General features: G+C 45.1%; 2 protein-coding genes across 2 annotated transcripts in view; one reads left to right on the forward strand and one right to left on the reverse strand.

Moving 5' to 3' along the window:
- The window catches only part of abcb8 (ATP-binding cassette, sub-family B (MDR/TAP), member 8), a gene marked incomplete at its 5' end in the record, with an annotated part of 61,874 nt that extends 58,069 nt beyond the window's left edge, over positions 1 to 3,805 (forward strand). Inside the window, 2 exons of the mRNA XM_055633419.1 lie at positions 204 to 454; positions 3,198 to 3,805. Of these exons, the coding sequence (XP_055489394.1) occupies positions 204 to 454; positions 3,198 to 3,284 (338 nt within the window). The remainder of the gene's footprint in view (positions 1 to 203; positions 455 to 3,197) is intronic.
- Positions 3,806 to 8,267: 4,462 nt separating this feature from the next.
- Positions 8,268 to 16,156, reverse strand: part of LOC129696000 (forkhead box protein unc-130-like) — a 41,650-nt gene continuing 33,761 nt past the window's right edge. The window contains exons 3-4 of the mRNA XM_055633420.1: positions 9,915 to 10,020; positions 8,268 to 8,452 (exon numbers count right to left, since the gene is read on the reverse strand). Of these exons, the coding sequence (XP_055489395.1) occupies positions 8,268 to 8,452; positions 9,915 to 10,020 (291 nt within the window). The remainder of the gene's footprint in view (positions 8,453 to 9,914; positions 10,021 to 16,156) is intronic.

The following is a 16,156-nucleotide window of genomic DNA, read 5'->3' on the forward strand; positions in this document are numbered from 1 at the left end:
AGACAATGGAATAGAGCATGGATGGGCAATCAGACACGGGACCACACCACAGATAATCAGACAGACACGGGAACACATCAAAGGGATTTAAACATGGGAATACAGCATGGGTAATGGGAAAGAAGGAGCATCTTTGAGGGACAGAATCTTCATGTACTGCCAGGTTGGTTACTGTGTCGTTAACAGCCTGTGTTTACTGTTAGGGGAGCGGGGAGTGACTCTCTCCGGGGGCCAGAAGCAAAGGATCGCCATTGCCCGAGCCCTGATTAAAAACCCCACCATCCTGGTCCTGGACGAAGCCACGAGCGCGCTGGATGCAGAGTCGGAGCGAGTGGTACAGGAGGCACTGGACAACATACAGAAGGGTCGCACGGTGCTGGTCATTGCCCACAGGCTGAGCACCATCAAAGGGGCTGATATCATCTATGTCCTGGCCAATGGCCACATCAAGGAGGTCAGTTCCTCCCCACCCCAAGCTACTGACTAGCACAGCAAAGGCAATTTCACACCCTGCTGTTACCTTGGGGCACCATTAAAGGTGAACACATCACCAGGGGAACTCACCAGGATCAAGTCCGCTAGTCCCCTGAAAGTGGTATCACAGGCAGATATGGTGAAGAAGTAGGCCTTTGACCCATTGGCATTCACCTGTCTATAGAAGTTAGGACATTATGATACAGTTGTACAAGACGTTGGTGTGGCAGCACTTGGAGTATTATAGACACAGCTGTGGACAGCTTGAAGAAGGGTCTCGACCTGAACCGTCACTTATCCATGTCATCCAGACGTGCCTAACCTGAGTTATAATGTAATAGAATAGTACAGCACGGAAACAGGCTCTTCAGCCCAACATGCCCATGTTGACCAAGATGCCCCATCCAGACTAATCCTACCTCCCCGTATTTGACCCATATCCCTTAATCATCTTCTTGCCCAAATGTGGTTTACATGTTGTTATTGTTCCTGCCTCAACTATCTCCTCCAGCAGCTCGATCCATAACCCTTTGTGTGAAAAAAATACCTGTTGGGTTCCTATTAAATCTTTACCCTCTCACCTTAAACCTATGTCCTCTAGCTCTTAATTACCCTATCCTGAGTAAAAGACACCATGCATTTACTCTATCTATTCCCTTCATGATCTTATCACATCTCGTCCTGCTGCACTCTAAGGAATAAAGTCCTTACTTGTCCAACCTCTCTCTGTAGATCAGACCCTCATCCTGGCAACATCCGCGTAAATCTTCTCTGCGCTCTTTCCAGCTTAATGGCATTTTTCCCATTGCAGTAACTAAAACTGAATACATTGCTCCGAATGTGGCCTCACTAACATCATGTGCAACTAGTTATACCATAACATTCCAACTTTTATACACAATACTCTGACTGATGAAGGTTAATGTACCAAAAGCCTTCTTGATCACCCTATCTGTCTGCAATGCCACTCTCTGGGAACTATGTACCTGCACTCCTAGATCCCTCTGCTCTACAACATTCCCCCAGTGCCCTGCCATTCACTGTGAACGCCTGCCCTGATCTGACTTCCCAAAACGCAACCCCAGTTAATTCTGTGAGTTGCAGAAACAAGGAACTACGGAAACTGGTTTACAAAAAAAGAAACACAGTGATGGCTGTATGCAATGCACTCCAGGGGAAGTGGAAAAAGAAGATATGATGGTAATATTTAAGAGTCATTTAGATTTAGCCACACAATCATGAAGGGAATGATGAGAAATGAACTCTGTGCAGGCAGCTAGAATTAGTTTAGATTCACACCATGATTAGCACAGGCACTGGGTTGAAGGGTCGGTTCCATGTACCCAAACAAAATGAATCATCCATTGTAAAAGGTGTGCCTCCACTTCATGTGCTCAACATGCTGATTAAAACGTTGTTTTGCCTGCCTTACATAGTGTAAAAACAAGGAACTACAGATGCTGGTTAATACACAAATAGACACAAAGAACCGGAGTAACTCAGTGGTCAAATGGCATCGCTGGAGAACACGGGGAGACAATGTTTCTTCAGAAGCATCCCAACCCGAAGCGTCCCCAATCCCTGTTCTCCAGAGATACCAGCCAACCTGCTGGGCTACTCCATGTTACCCTAATCCTCCTCCCTCAACTCTGTCCAGGGACCCCAACAGCCATTTCAGGTTGGGCTGAGATTCACTTTCACCTTCAACCTCATCTACTTTGTCCGTTGTTCAAGATGTGGACTCTTATATGTCGGAGATACCAAACGTAGACTGGGCGATCATTTCGCTGAACACCTTAGCTCACTCCGCCTGGGCCTAACTGATCTCCCAGTTGCCAAACACTTTAATTCCCCTTCCTATTGCCACAGTGACCTTCTGTCCTGGGCCTCCTCTGTTATCAGAATGAGGCCAAAACACAAATTGGAGGATTTGTAACTTCAATTAATTCCTGCATCCCCTCTTTCTCTCCGTCTTACCCCCACCATAGTCCATGTTGTCCTCGTGTTTCCTTGCCTGTAACTAATTTTCACCTAACCCACAGTCTACAGTAGCCTGTTTCCTTTATCATTGTTAGTTTTGTGCATATCTTTCATTCATTTGTTCTACATCTCTCTCTTGTTTCCCTTTCCCATGACTCTCAATCTGAAGAAAGGTCTCGACCCGAAACGTCACCTAGTCCTTTTCTCCAGAGATGCCGTCTGACCCGCTGAGATACTTCAGATTTTTGTGTCTATCTTCGGTTCAAACCAGTATCTACAGTTCCTTCCTACATAGGGTACTCCAGCACTTTATTTCTATTTCGTTGAGTTGCTCGAGACTGCTGGCAATCAGCAGATTTGATAATTGAAAGGTACTGCATGGAAACAGGTCGTTCGCCAACTGAGTCCAAGCCGAACAGTGATCACCCGTTCACACTAGTTCTATGTTGTCACACTTTCTTGTCCACCACCTACACGCTAGGGGCAATTTACGGAAACCAATTAACCTACAAACCCACCCATCTTTGAACATGGGAGGAAATGGAGCACCCGGAGGAAACTCTCACAGTCACAGAGAAAACATGCAAACTCCACACAGACAGCACATGAGGTCAGGATCGAACCCGGGTCTCTGGCGCTGTGAGGTAGCAGCTCGAGCAGCTGCACCACTGCACCAGGCCTTGCAGCAATATGGAATGGGAGTGCATGCGTGGACTTTACTTGGTTGTGTCTTGTTGCCACAGGTGGGGACACATGCCGAGCTGTTGCAGAAAGGAGGGCTCTATAAAGAACTGGTCCGGAGACAGACCTGTGAAGAAACCGGTGCCTGAGGGAGAGGCAGGCAGACCAAGGACTATGGACTCCAGGCATTTATTCCCACTGGACGATTCATTCAGAGATGAGATGTAAGGAAGCTATGCTGCAATGACACGCCCTCCCCCACTGGTCGGTCTGACAACACAATATCCACACAGTTTCCAGCAGGGTGTGTCGGATGTGCAGGGTTCCCTCACACTGTCAACCATTGACATGGAAACTCTGCACACTAAGTTCCATGGCTCTCAAGCCCGGCCTTTGCCTGCTCAGCACCTGGTGAGCTGTGGAACTACTGGGTAGAGTGTGTCACTGTATAAGCACAGATAAGTGCAGGTCTGCCAGTGTATAACACTTGGATACAGTAGCGGGGGGGGGGGTGATAGCTCCCTGAAGCTGTTAATATTATTTTTCATGGATGAGTTGTAGATTTATATGGCCTGTTTTATGTTTAACTTTCTTCATAAATTGAACTTACATCAAGTGAGCTCTGATTGCATTACCCTGCCTGCACGAGAGTGCAATTAAAATAGATGCAGCCACTGCACCTCATTTGTACAGACAGACATAGAAACATAGACAATTGGTACAGGAGGGTTCGGGGGGGGGGGGGGGGGGGGGGGGGTGATAGCCCCCTGAAGCTGTTAATATTATTTTTCATGGATGAGTTGTAGATTTATATGGCCTGTTTTATGTTTAACTTTCTTCATAAATTGAACTTACATCAAGTGAGCTCTGATTGCATTACCCTGCCTGCACGAGAGTGCAATTAAAATAGATGCACTCCATACTCGGCCACTCACCTCATTTGTACTGGCAGACAACTCGGTCATAGTCATACAGCAGGGAAACGGGCCCTTCGGCCCAACTTGCCCATGCTGATCAAGTGTCATGAGTGTTTTAGCATCATATGTTCCGAAATGGAACAATGAAATTCTTATTTGCAACAGCACAACACAGTACTCAGCAGACACCATAATAAACAACAAAAAGAAGTTTAATATATATAAGCAACATAGTGCAAAGACAAAAACAATGCCTGCCAAATGCCTCCTGCAATCAAGGCAGCTTGTAGTTCATAGTATTCAATGGTCTAGTAGTCGTTGGGAATAAGGTACCCCTGAACTTGGACGTTACAATTTTCAGTCTCCTATACCTTCTTCCCGATGCCCCATCTAAGCTAATTCCATTTGTCAGAACTTTGCGCATATCCCTCTAAATAATTCCCATCCATGTACCTGTCCAAACTCTGCATTATGAAGTCCTCGACAGTGAACCCCATGGGCAATCACTACCAAAGTGTCTGCCCACACAGTCAGTACACCTCTCCTACACTTTCTCCCGTACTGTCACCCCAACCCCAACCCACCCCCCCCCCCCCCCCCCACCTTTCCCTCCAGTCCAGTCCCGTCCCGACCCCTTAAATCTGACTCGTGGAAATCTTTCATCATGTTGAAAGATTTTCACGAGTTAACAAGTTTCCCCGAGTACCTGCCGTTAGCATTACGAGTTCTGACGTTCCCGCTACGTTAATTCTACGTGATTACCACAAGTTTGATTTGTTATAAACTCGGATCACTCGTGGGTGGACTCACACCATGAGACAGGGCCATTAGTGTAATAAAACCCTCCATAAAAGTGATACTGCAGCCTAGAGGGGGAGCCGCCGAGCCAGTTCAAGCTCCTCCCCCGAGATCGGGAGGATGGAGCCGGCAACCATGATGTACGTGCAGGGCAAGGAGCGAAGGGAGAGGGAGTAGGAAGGGAGAGGGCACCGGGGTCTGGCTTACAGAAGGCGCCCTCAGGGCACAAAAGTGGACGGGCGAGGAGAGGAATGTCAGTTCGCTGGTCGTTCCACATATCCAAGGAAGGAAACAGTGAACAAGCCAGATGAGATGATAGGTGGCATGAAGTTTGTAAATGACACCAGAGTTGGCGATATGGTGGATGGTGACGAATGTTGTCGAAGGATAGAACAGGTTGGCGAATGGCATGTTGGCCTTCATAGCAAGAGGATTTGAGTATAGGAGCAGGGAGGTTCTACTGCAGTTGTATAGGGTCTTGGTGAGACCACACCTGGAGTATTGCGTGCAGTTTTGGTCTCCAAATCTGAGGAAGGACATTATTGCCATAGAGGGAGTGCAGAGAAGGTTCACTAGACTGATTCCTGGGATGTCAGGACTGTCTTATGAAGAAAGACTGGATAGACTTGGTTTATACTCTCTAGAGTTTAGGAGATTGAGAGGGGATCTTATAGAAACTTACAAAATTCTTAAGGGGTTGGACAGGCTAGATGCAGGAAGATTGTTTCCGATGTTGGGGAAGTCCAGGACAAGGGGTCACAGCTTAAGGATAAGGGGGAAATCCTTTAAAACCGAGATGAGGAGAACTTTTTTCACACAGAGAGTGGTGAATCTCTGGAACTCTCTGCCACAGAGGGTAGTTGAGGCCAGTTCATTGGCTATATTTAAGAGGGAGTTAGATGTGGCCCTTGTGGCCAAGGGGATCAGAGGGTATGGAGAGAAGGCAGGTACGGGATACTGAGTTGGATGATCAGCCATGATCATATTAAATGGCGGTGCAGGCTCGAAGGGCCGAATGGCCTACTCCTGCACCTAATTTCTATGTTTCTATGTTTCTATGGTTCTATATTGACTTGGAAAATGGGTAAAGGAATGGCTGAAGGAAGTTAACTCAGAAAAGTAGGAAGTGGTAAAATATAAGCTTCATGTATAAAATCATCAGGGGAATCGATAGGGTGAATGCATATCAATTTGTCAAGGGAGTAGGTTTAAGGTGAGAGGGGAAAGATATAATATGAACCTGAGGGGTAACCTTTTCAGATGGAGAGGGGAGGAGGGGGAGAGAGAGGGGGGGGGACAGTGGGGGAGTAGGGGAAGAGGTGGAGGGGGGAGGGGAAAGGTGGAGGTAGGGCAGTGGGGTGGGGGGTAGAGAGAGGAGGGTGGAGAGAGGGGCGGGGGGCAAAGGGGGGGGGGGGGGTGGCGGGGAGGGGAGGGGGGGAGAGGGGGAAAAGGAGGGGGAGGGAGTTGGGAGGGGGAGGGTGCTGGAGGGAGGGCAGAGGGGGGGGAGAGAGGAGCGGGGAGAGAAGGGGGGGGGGGGGCTGGGAGGAGGACAGAGGGGGAGGAAGGGGAAAGAGGAGAGGGGGAGGCCACGATCAAAGACATTGTGACATCAGCAGCTGACCAAGGGGGACCCGTTCCGGGGGGGGGGAGGGGGGAGGGGGGAGAGAGAGAGAGGGGGAGGGGGGAAGGGGGAGAGGGGGGGGGGTAGTGGAGAGGGGAGGGGGGAGGGGGGGAGGTAGGGAGAGGGGGGGGAGGTGGGGAGAGAGTGGAGAGGGGGGATAGAGAGTGGAGGGGGGAGAGAGAGAGTAGGGGGAGAGAGAGAGTAGGGGAGAGAGAGAGTAGGGGGAGAAGAGAGTAGGGGGAGAGAGGAGGGAAAGGGGGAAGAGAGATGAGGGAGAGAGGGAGAGTGGGGAGAGAGTTTTATACAGTGCATGGCCTACTTGGTATTCAAATGCTAGATTTAGTATTTACTAGACTAATTGGGACCCGTTGGGTCCCATGTTCACACGGGAGGGCTGGTCCCCCGACTCAATATTCCACCTCTCCACCAATTCCAATATTGGTGGCCAGTGGGGGGGGGGGGGGCTTTCTGGAGTGCTGGAATGGGTTCTTGGGGTGGCAGCTCAGTCCCTCAAGCCTGATCTGCTGGCAACTCACTCACGGCTGGTGGGCTGGCAGTTGACTCATGACTATTCCTTGAAATTCCATTTCAAGCAGGATGCAAGTCCATCAAATTCAAATCCATGTGCCTACCATTTCAAGCAGGGTTCAAGGCCACCAAATTCAAGTGCAGTTTCTTACCACTATGGGAAGGGTGCAAGGCCACCGAATTCAAGTGCAGTTTCCAAACACTTCAAGCAGGGTGCAAGGCCACCGAATTCAAGTGCAGTTTCATACCTTCATGCAGGGTGAAACCACCATAAAACCACACAAAACACCACCAAACTCACAGTTCAGTAGACATTCAGTGTGTTCAGTTGATTCACAGCTCAGACAGAGTCATGACCTCTCCCTCCCCCATCATGCAGCGACTGAGCCACACCCACACTTCCGGATTTTATAACCCCTCCCCCACCCACCGGAAAAGAAAAGGTGTGGCTTTCAGGGCGTGATTGACAGGAGAGAGAGTCTCAACATTTTTTAAACATTAATAACGCTTTTATTTTTCATTGATGGGAAGAATTCTCTGCACCTACTCAGCAGAGGGGGGACGGAGTAAGATGGCCAAAAATCACAGTCGTAAGTATAGCGTTTTATCTAAAATCAATATACAGTGCAAACAGGAAGTGCATTTGCAGTAGTGCCTTTTAACTTCGCCAAAGCACCCAAGCCGCCATTTGCAGTAAGTAGTGCCTTTCAACCTCAAGCCAAAGCACCCAAGCCACCATTTGCAGGCAGTGCCTTTTTACTTAAAAAAAAACATATTTTCATTTTCAAACCACATTAAGGGTACTCACAGTTGTGTAGACATTTGTTCTGTGTCATTCAGAGCTCAGAGAGACGTGACCCTTGGCTTCATCCATCTTGCAGAGAGTGAGTGAGGCACACCACTTCCTGGTTTTATAGTCCCTCCCCCACCCTCCAGCAGGGGCAGCAGAGAGAATGGTGAATTTTATTTAAACATTAATATCTGATTTGTCATCGATGGGAAAAATCCTCCGCACCCATATGGCGGACGGGGGCTCTGGGCGAGGTGGCCAAAAATGACGGCCGTAGGTGGCGGCGTTCTGTCGGAAATCGCAGCACAGTAGGCCAACAGCGATCAAGATGAGAGATTTAGTAATATAGATGAGAAACCTGGTCAGCACAACACTAGCAGTTCATTTCTTTTTGGGGACTTTTCTTTGTGATTTTGGCCTACATTCTGGGCAAAACCAAGTTTTTGGTATCTCATTATTTTCTGGCCATTTCAGGCATTCAAAATGAAACCACAATAGGCCATTTTGTGTTGTCACACATGATCATTTTCCAGCTGTCCACCTCCTGACAGTAACACCATTTTTGTTCATCCTGGTCATCGGTCTCCATGACGTACTCTGACACCGTTTTGGGAAGACTGGTAAAATGCTTACCAACATGCTCCGGCGACAATTCAACGGCTGCTGGGACCGAAGACGGTTCCGCTCAACACACTCGTGCTTGCCTCCAGTACACCGCTGGTCCTCCAGAAGGTGTTGCATGGCAACAGTTGTGTCGTGGCTGTCCCTTGAGGTCGAGGATGATGGTCTACGTTCTGTTGTTTTTATGGACTCTCAGGTGGCTTATGAGTCGAACCCTTGCTTTGCAAGTTCTTCGGCATTCAGGACAGGTAATTCCAGATGGCCGATCGTGCTTTGGTTGTTGCTACCTCTCATTCCATTTTCTTCTCTTTTTACACTTACAATTCCTTAGTTCTATCCATGCTGACTCCACATCTCCTGTTTCAATGTCACCCCCTTTCAAGGGACTGAATTTAATTCCTCCACCAACAGAGCTACCCCACTCCCTCTGCCCACTTGTCTGTCATTTCGATAGGACGTCTAGCCTTGAATATTCAGTTCCCAGCCCTGACCCTCTTGCAGCCATGTCTCTGTAATTCCCACAACATCATACTTGCCAATTTCTAACTGAGCCTCAAGCTCGTCCACATTATTTATTATACTTCACGCATTCATATAAAACACTTTGACCGGTATTCACCTCCCCTCTCACACTGCTCACAATTGCCCCTGACCTTACTCTCTTATCCCTTCTCAAACTTTCCTTCCCATTAATTAGAGAATCTTTTGTAACTTTCCCTGTAGCCACTTCCCCTTCAACTCCATCTTTATACTCCCAATTTGTCAATCCCTCTTACCCACTATTTAGTTTAAACCCACACATGTAGCTCTAGCAAACCTGCCTGCCAGAATGTCAGTCCCCCTCCAGTTCAGGTGTAACCCGTCCCTTTTTCACAGGTCACCCCTACCCCAGAAGAGATCCCAGTGGTCTATAAATCTAAATCCTTGCTCCCTGCGCCAGCCATTCAGCCACACATTCAGATCCCCTATCTCCCTGTTACTGTCCTCACTAGCACGAAGTACTGGAAGCAATCCAGTGATAACTAGCCTAGAAGTCCTGCTTTTAATTCTTCTTCCTAACTCTCTAAACTCGCGTTGCAGAACCTCCTTCCTCTTCCGATGTCGTTAGTGCCTACGTGCACAACTACTGCCAGCTGTTCGGCTTCCCTCTCGAGGACATTCGGAATTTGGCTCGTGACATCCTGAACCCTGGCACCAGGGAGGCAACAGACCATCCTCAAGTCTCGCCTGCAGCAACAGAATCTCCAGTCCGTACCTCGGACAATGGAGTCACCCACCACTAGGGCTCTGCCCGACGTCGGTCTCGCTTGTCGAGTCTCATCTCTAGATTTGGAGCCACCGACGTGTCCGCCGCTCGGACTGAAAGCGTCATCTGCCCCGACAGCTCCCAAGTACTTGTTTTCATTAGGCACAGCCGCCTGGGTCTCCCGCACCCCACAGTTACCACCCTTTCTCTCAGTCACACTCCTACGTTCTTCCTGTATCCTTGTCGTGACAACCTCACTGTAGGTCCTGTCCAGGAAACTATCATTATCCCAGATGGCCCGGAGGTCATCAAGCTGCTTCACCAGTGCACCAACACTGTCCTTCAGGAGTTGAACCTGGACACACTGACCACAGTTATAGCATCCAGACTCCATCAGTGTCCCTGGCCTCCCACATCCTGCAAGCATCACTTTGACTCATCTTACCCGTCATGTGTTCACCGCGTCCCGTCCTCTCCAGCTTTTTGTATAGTCTCCTCTCCTCAGCCTCCTCGCCGAAGACTCTTAAGCCAAAGACTTGCACGTTTCTCACAAGACTCTCGAGCCAAAGACTTGCACTCTTCTCACAAGGCACTTTCCTCGACAAGGCGCTCCCCGACAGCAAACCTTGCTTATATTGGCTGATAAATTGCCCAATATTGCCACTTAACCAATTAATCAATTTGCAAATTGAATTCTTCAGTCACCTCCCATGAGCTTACCTTTCAGCCAATCACCGAACTCCCTCCTGCCGCTCCCTAACTTGAAGGACATGGTCAAGTTGGGTGTAGAAGTTTTCCTTTACTTCGTCTTCAGTGTCCAGAGTTGGAGCACGCCGACGGCCTGTATAGGTCCGGTAAACGGTGCTCTGGCACTATTCCCTGCTGTTACAAAATGACAGGCGAGAGTGGGTCTAGTGGTATGGAGGCCAGTGGAGGAGAGGATAATGAAGGAAATGTTGAGAAGGAGTGGGAAACCGTGGGAGCACGGGGTAGTCCCAGGAAGAGCAGCCGTAAAAGAAGGAAAAGCAATATTGGTGGATCGGAGAGTGAAGACAAGGAACCAGAAAAGGATATTTCGTTAAATGTAGTGGTGAGGTTTGAAGGAGAAGGAGGAGTAAAGAAGATAGAGCCAATGAAGCTGACAAAAATAATCAGGGCCCAGGTTGGGGAAGTAAAGTATGCAAGAGTGCTGGAGGATGGAAACATGCTAATAGGGTGCAACAGTGAGGCTCAAGTTGAAAAGGCAATGAAAATGAACAAGTTTAACAAAACCAAAATAATCAAAGTAGTGAGAGTGGGAGGACGGCAGGGTGCAAAGGGGTTATCTATGGAATCCCTCTCAAAGTCAATATGAGTGAACTGGTTCAGGAACTCAGGAAGAGATGTGAATTAATTATGAGTGCCAAAAGAATGACCAAAGGAGCAAAGAAAGAAGAAAGAGTCAGTCCTGGTCGAATTCAAGACAGAATCCCTTCCAAAAGTGGTCTATTTTGGATTCATGCGATATAGCGTAAGAGAGTACGTGCCCAAACCAATGAGGTGCTTCAAATGTCAGAAATTTGGACATATAGCTAAAATGTGCAAGGGAGCGAGGAAATGCGCAAGGTGTAGTGGGGACCATGAATATGGTCAGTGTGGAGGGGGGGTCAGACCAAAGTGCTGTAATTGTGGAGGAGAGCATAGTGTGGCTTACTGGGGCTGTGAGGTGATGAAACGCGAAGCTGAAGTACAAAACATAAGAGTGAAGGAAAAGGTCTCCTATGCAGAGGCAGCAAAGAGGGCTGACCCTACAAAACAGATGAATGAAAGAAGGATCAGGAGGGAGCAAGATGTGGGCATAATGGAGACAATAAAAGAAAAAGAATATGGAGTATATGGAAAGAAAAGAAAAACCTGGTTATATTTATAGCAGGAGTAATAAATGCGACAGGAGAAGTAAAATCCAAAACAGAAAGGATCCAAATCATTAGATGAAGAGGAATTTTGTTAGCCAAAGGTTGGTGAATCTATGAAATTCATTGCCACAGCCGGCTGTGGAGCTCAAGTCATTAGGTATTTTTAAAGTGAAGACTGATAGGTTCTTGATTAGTAGTGTGAAAGTAGTGTGAACAGGTGATGGATGGTCGGCATGGACTCGGTGGCCCCAAGGGCCTGTTTCCATGCTGCATCTTTCAATCAACCAAAATGCATCCTTCCTAAACAACCATTCTGGAGATATCAGTCCAAATATCTAAGCTGACATTTCAGTCCAACGCCAAGGAACTGTTTTAGTTTTAGATATACAGTGCGGAAACAGGCCTTTCGGCCCACCGAGTCTGCGCCGACAAGCAATCCCCGCACACTAACACTATCCTACGCACACTGGGGACAATTTTTACATTTACCAAGCCAATTAACCTACAAACCTGTTTGTCTTTCATCCAGAACAAGGGGTCACAAAGGATAAGGGGGAAATCTTTTAGGACCGAGATGAGGAAAACATTTTTCACACAGAAAGTGGTGAATCTCTGGAATTCTCTGCCACAGAAGGTAGTTGAGGCCAGTTCATTGGCTATATTTAAGAGGGAGTTAGATGTGGCCCTTGTGGCTAAAGGAATCAGGGGGTATGAAGAGAAGGCAGGTACAGGATACCGAGTTGGATGGTCAGCCGTGATCATATTGAATGGCGGTGCAGGCTCGAAGGGCTGAATGGCCTACTCCTGCACCTATTTTCTATATTTCTATGTTTCTATGTCTTTGGAGTGTGGAGGAAACCGAAGATCTAGGAGAAAACCCACGCAGGTCACGGGGAAAACGTACAAACGCCATACAGACAGCACCCATAGTCGGGATCGAACCCGGGTCTACTGCACTGCAACCGCTGTAAGGAAGCAACTCTATCGCTGTGCCACCATGACCGCCCAAACCTGATGAAGTGCCATCCTTCAGGAGGAGAAAATAAACAAGATTCATCTGAGTCTAAAATTCATACAAAAGATCACATGTACTACTTTCGAGGAACAAAATTTTATTCTAGAGGCTTCATCAATATTGATCAAAAAAGTTTTTTTGGAGCCTACTACGTGCAAATTGGCTGCCATTTCTCCTTCATCGCGACAGTAACTACATTTCAAAAAGCCTCCAGCAGCCATAAAAAACACGGGGACTATCAGCGGCTGTGGAGATGTGTTAAAAATGAACAGGCCTTTCCTTTCTTTGCTTCCTAAGCATCATGGGATAGGTGAGAGAAAATATATTCACCAGCCAAGAGCAAAGCCACAAAGACCTTCAAATCGCAGTGTTCCAGATTAGCCGTAATCAATCCATCGAGAAAAAAAATCTGACTGAAGGAGTACAAAAAGTTAATGAATTTAAGATATGCCTGGAGTCAATGCTACTCTTTGTAAGGTATTGAACAGATAAAATGCATTGTACAAATGACTGAATTAAAAGGGTAGATGAAGGAAATGTCAGAAGAGATGAAGAGAATGAGGAAAGATCAAGGATGTGTCTCGGGGCAACTGGCCAAAATGACTGATAAGTGCATTGATTTGGAAGCATGATCAAGACGGCAGAATTTAAGAATAGTTGGAGCGAGAGAGGGAAAGAAAACTGGAAAGGACTCCCAGGAGTTCGCTGCCAACTTACTTAAACAAGTATTCAAGCTGCCTGATAAACCGAAAATAAATATGTCACATCGGGTTCGAAGAGATCAATCAAGACTAGGAGCCCCTCCGAGACAGATCATAGTGAAATTTCATGACATTTCTGTTCTGGAAGACATTATGAAAAAAATTCCATTTGGACGAATCTGAGGTTTGAAGAGGACAATCTCAGATTTTCAGAGATTACCCAGCAGAAATAGCTGAAAAAACGAGACCTGTTCACAAAGACAAGACAGATCCTGAAAGGAATTCAAAACGCAAGATATGGGGTAATGTACCCTGCAAAAATGAGGATCACTTATAAAAGTGTGGAACGTGCTTTTATTGACCCAGAAGAGGCATACAAATATGCACAAGAAATTGTAAACGAGATCAACAGATAAGTTAAACAGCACGACTATCAGGACTGGTTCTTTATAAATATTGGCAGAGGGGAAGCTGAGAAAAGATGACTATTTAATAAAATAAATTACGAATGCTCTCGTTAAGATGGTGGAATGGTACACGAGGCGATGCCTAGACACCTTATCTTCTTCGGAATGTTAACCCAAGGACGAACTTTTTTCCTCCGAATGAAAGACTTATAAACAAACTGGAGCCGTGCTACATGGAAAAATCAATACAAATGGACGATAATAAAAATTTATGATTTAAAAGATTTTTATAATCTTATACTATTACATAAATAATTGAATTAACTTAGCAATAACAATCTAATATGAATTAGTATAACTGAATAATTACTAACTCCTCCGGGGGGGGGGGGGGGGGGGGTTGTTTTTTTTATCTTTTTAACGGCTTCAAAACTGTTAATGAAACTTTAGATTTAGGACGATGAGTTAAATATATTGATACATGTTAACATAATAGTAATAAACTAAAGCACATATAATATATTCTGGAAGGTAATTTCCCAGTTATGCGTAAGGGGAGGCGATTCAGACACTTGGCATATAGCCAAGAATCTGATTCTGGTTAACCCCTTCCAACCAGCTGGCTACTACTATTAGATACTGGGATCTGAATGTGAAGTAAAATGTAATAATTGTTATTATATAGTAAATGCTAGTTTATCTGAAAATTTAATTAGATATACATGTTCAAAATTTCTCTATATAATATTCGGCCTTGAAGTGGCCCTTCTTCCATTCTTATAATTTTTGGTTAAGGGAGTGGAGCTTAATGTAAATTAACATCTACGGAAGTCCTAAAACACGTAGCTACCACCATTAGGTTTTTTATTTTTTACAGCATCGCTATTTTTAGATGCTGTAATATCACATTTTTTTATTTCTACGTCACTCTACACTTTTCTATATTTTTTAAGGTTAATTTTAAAAGGGATATACCAACAGAACCTAATAGCCGTGGATACCCATGCAACACCAAGAGGTATGAGGTACTGTGTTGCACCATATGACTTGAAGGTATCAAAATGATTCACAATGCAAGACGATAAACAAAAGAAAATTGGAAGAATCACATTTTGTAGCTGGAATATAAGGGGCGCTAATGAGCCAATTAAAAGGGGCAAGGTTTTCGCCCAATTTAAATCTCTCAATGCTGATATAATTTTCCTACAGGAAACACTTGAAACGTCAAGCTCAGACTAGACTGAAGGCAAATTGGATCGGTCAAACATATTACTCTTCATATATTTCTAAATCTAAAGGCACTGCAATTATTATTCGTAAAGGTATACCATTTAAATCAAAGACTATTATAACAGATAAAGAGGGGAGGTATATCATAGTCACAGGAGAGATCCATTCTACCCCACTTACTATGATAAATAATTATGTGTCCAACTTTGATAATCCTCATTTTTTTAAAATCCTGGATATAATTTCAGAGTTTAATTATCAAACTTGATAATTGGGGGAGATTTCAATTGCGTATTAGATCCATACCTGGATAAATCTGCACAACAAAAGAGGATTAATATAAAATCTAAAGCCAGTGAACTCCTAAATACATATATAAAAAACACAAATATAACAGACGTATGGAGGATTGCTAATCCAGTTGGAAGGAATATTCTTTTTACTCAATGGTACATAAAACTTACTCACGTATCGACTATTTTCCAGTGGATATGAAATTAATTCCGTATACAATTAATCCTAAATATCATAATAGTATTATTTCTGATCACTCCCCGTTAACTTTTTTCTTAAAACTAGGAATGCCTAATAAAACATCGTTTTGGAAATTTGATTAAATCTCAAATTTTAAACAACCCACAGGGTCGTACATATCTAAAACCACAGATGGAACTTTTTTTTGAGACTAATCACACCAGGCATTTCAGCCTCTTTATTATGGGAAATTTTTAAGGCATTTATCAGAGGAGCTATAATCTCATATCAAGTTTTTCAAAATAAAAAGAATAATACTGGACAATTGCAGCCAGAAGAACAAATTAGACAATTGGGTCTAGATAAAGCTAAAGACCCAACCATAGACAAACATAATAAGATAACAATACTGAAATTTAAATTAAACAGAATTTTATCTGCAAGAGTAATAAGACCATTTCAAATTACAAAACAGGAACATTTAGAATTTGGCGATAAACCACAAACCCTTTGGCACGTCAACTGAAAAAATGGGAAAAGAATAATACGATTTCTAAAATTAAATCAGATAAAGGTGAATTGTTAACAATACCTAAAGATATTAATAAAAGATTTGCTCAATTTTACCAAAACTTATATACATTCAAAACCTCAGCAGATAACACTAAAGTCATAAATTGTTTGGATAATTGTAACCTCCCACAACTTAATCTGTTGGAACAAGAGGAATTAGGAGCTCAGGTCTCAGTTAAAGAAATAGAAGTGACAATAAAGTCGC

This window comes from Leucoraja erinacea, chromosome 4 (assembly GCF_028641065.1).
Source record: "Leucoraja erinacea ecotype New England chromosome 4, Leri_hhj_1, whole genome shotgun sequence".
NCBI classification, from domain to species: domain Eukaryota; kingdom Metazoa; phylum Chordata; class Chondrichthyes; order Rajiformes; family Rajidae; genus Leucoraja; species Leucoraja erinaceus.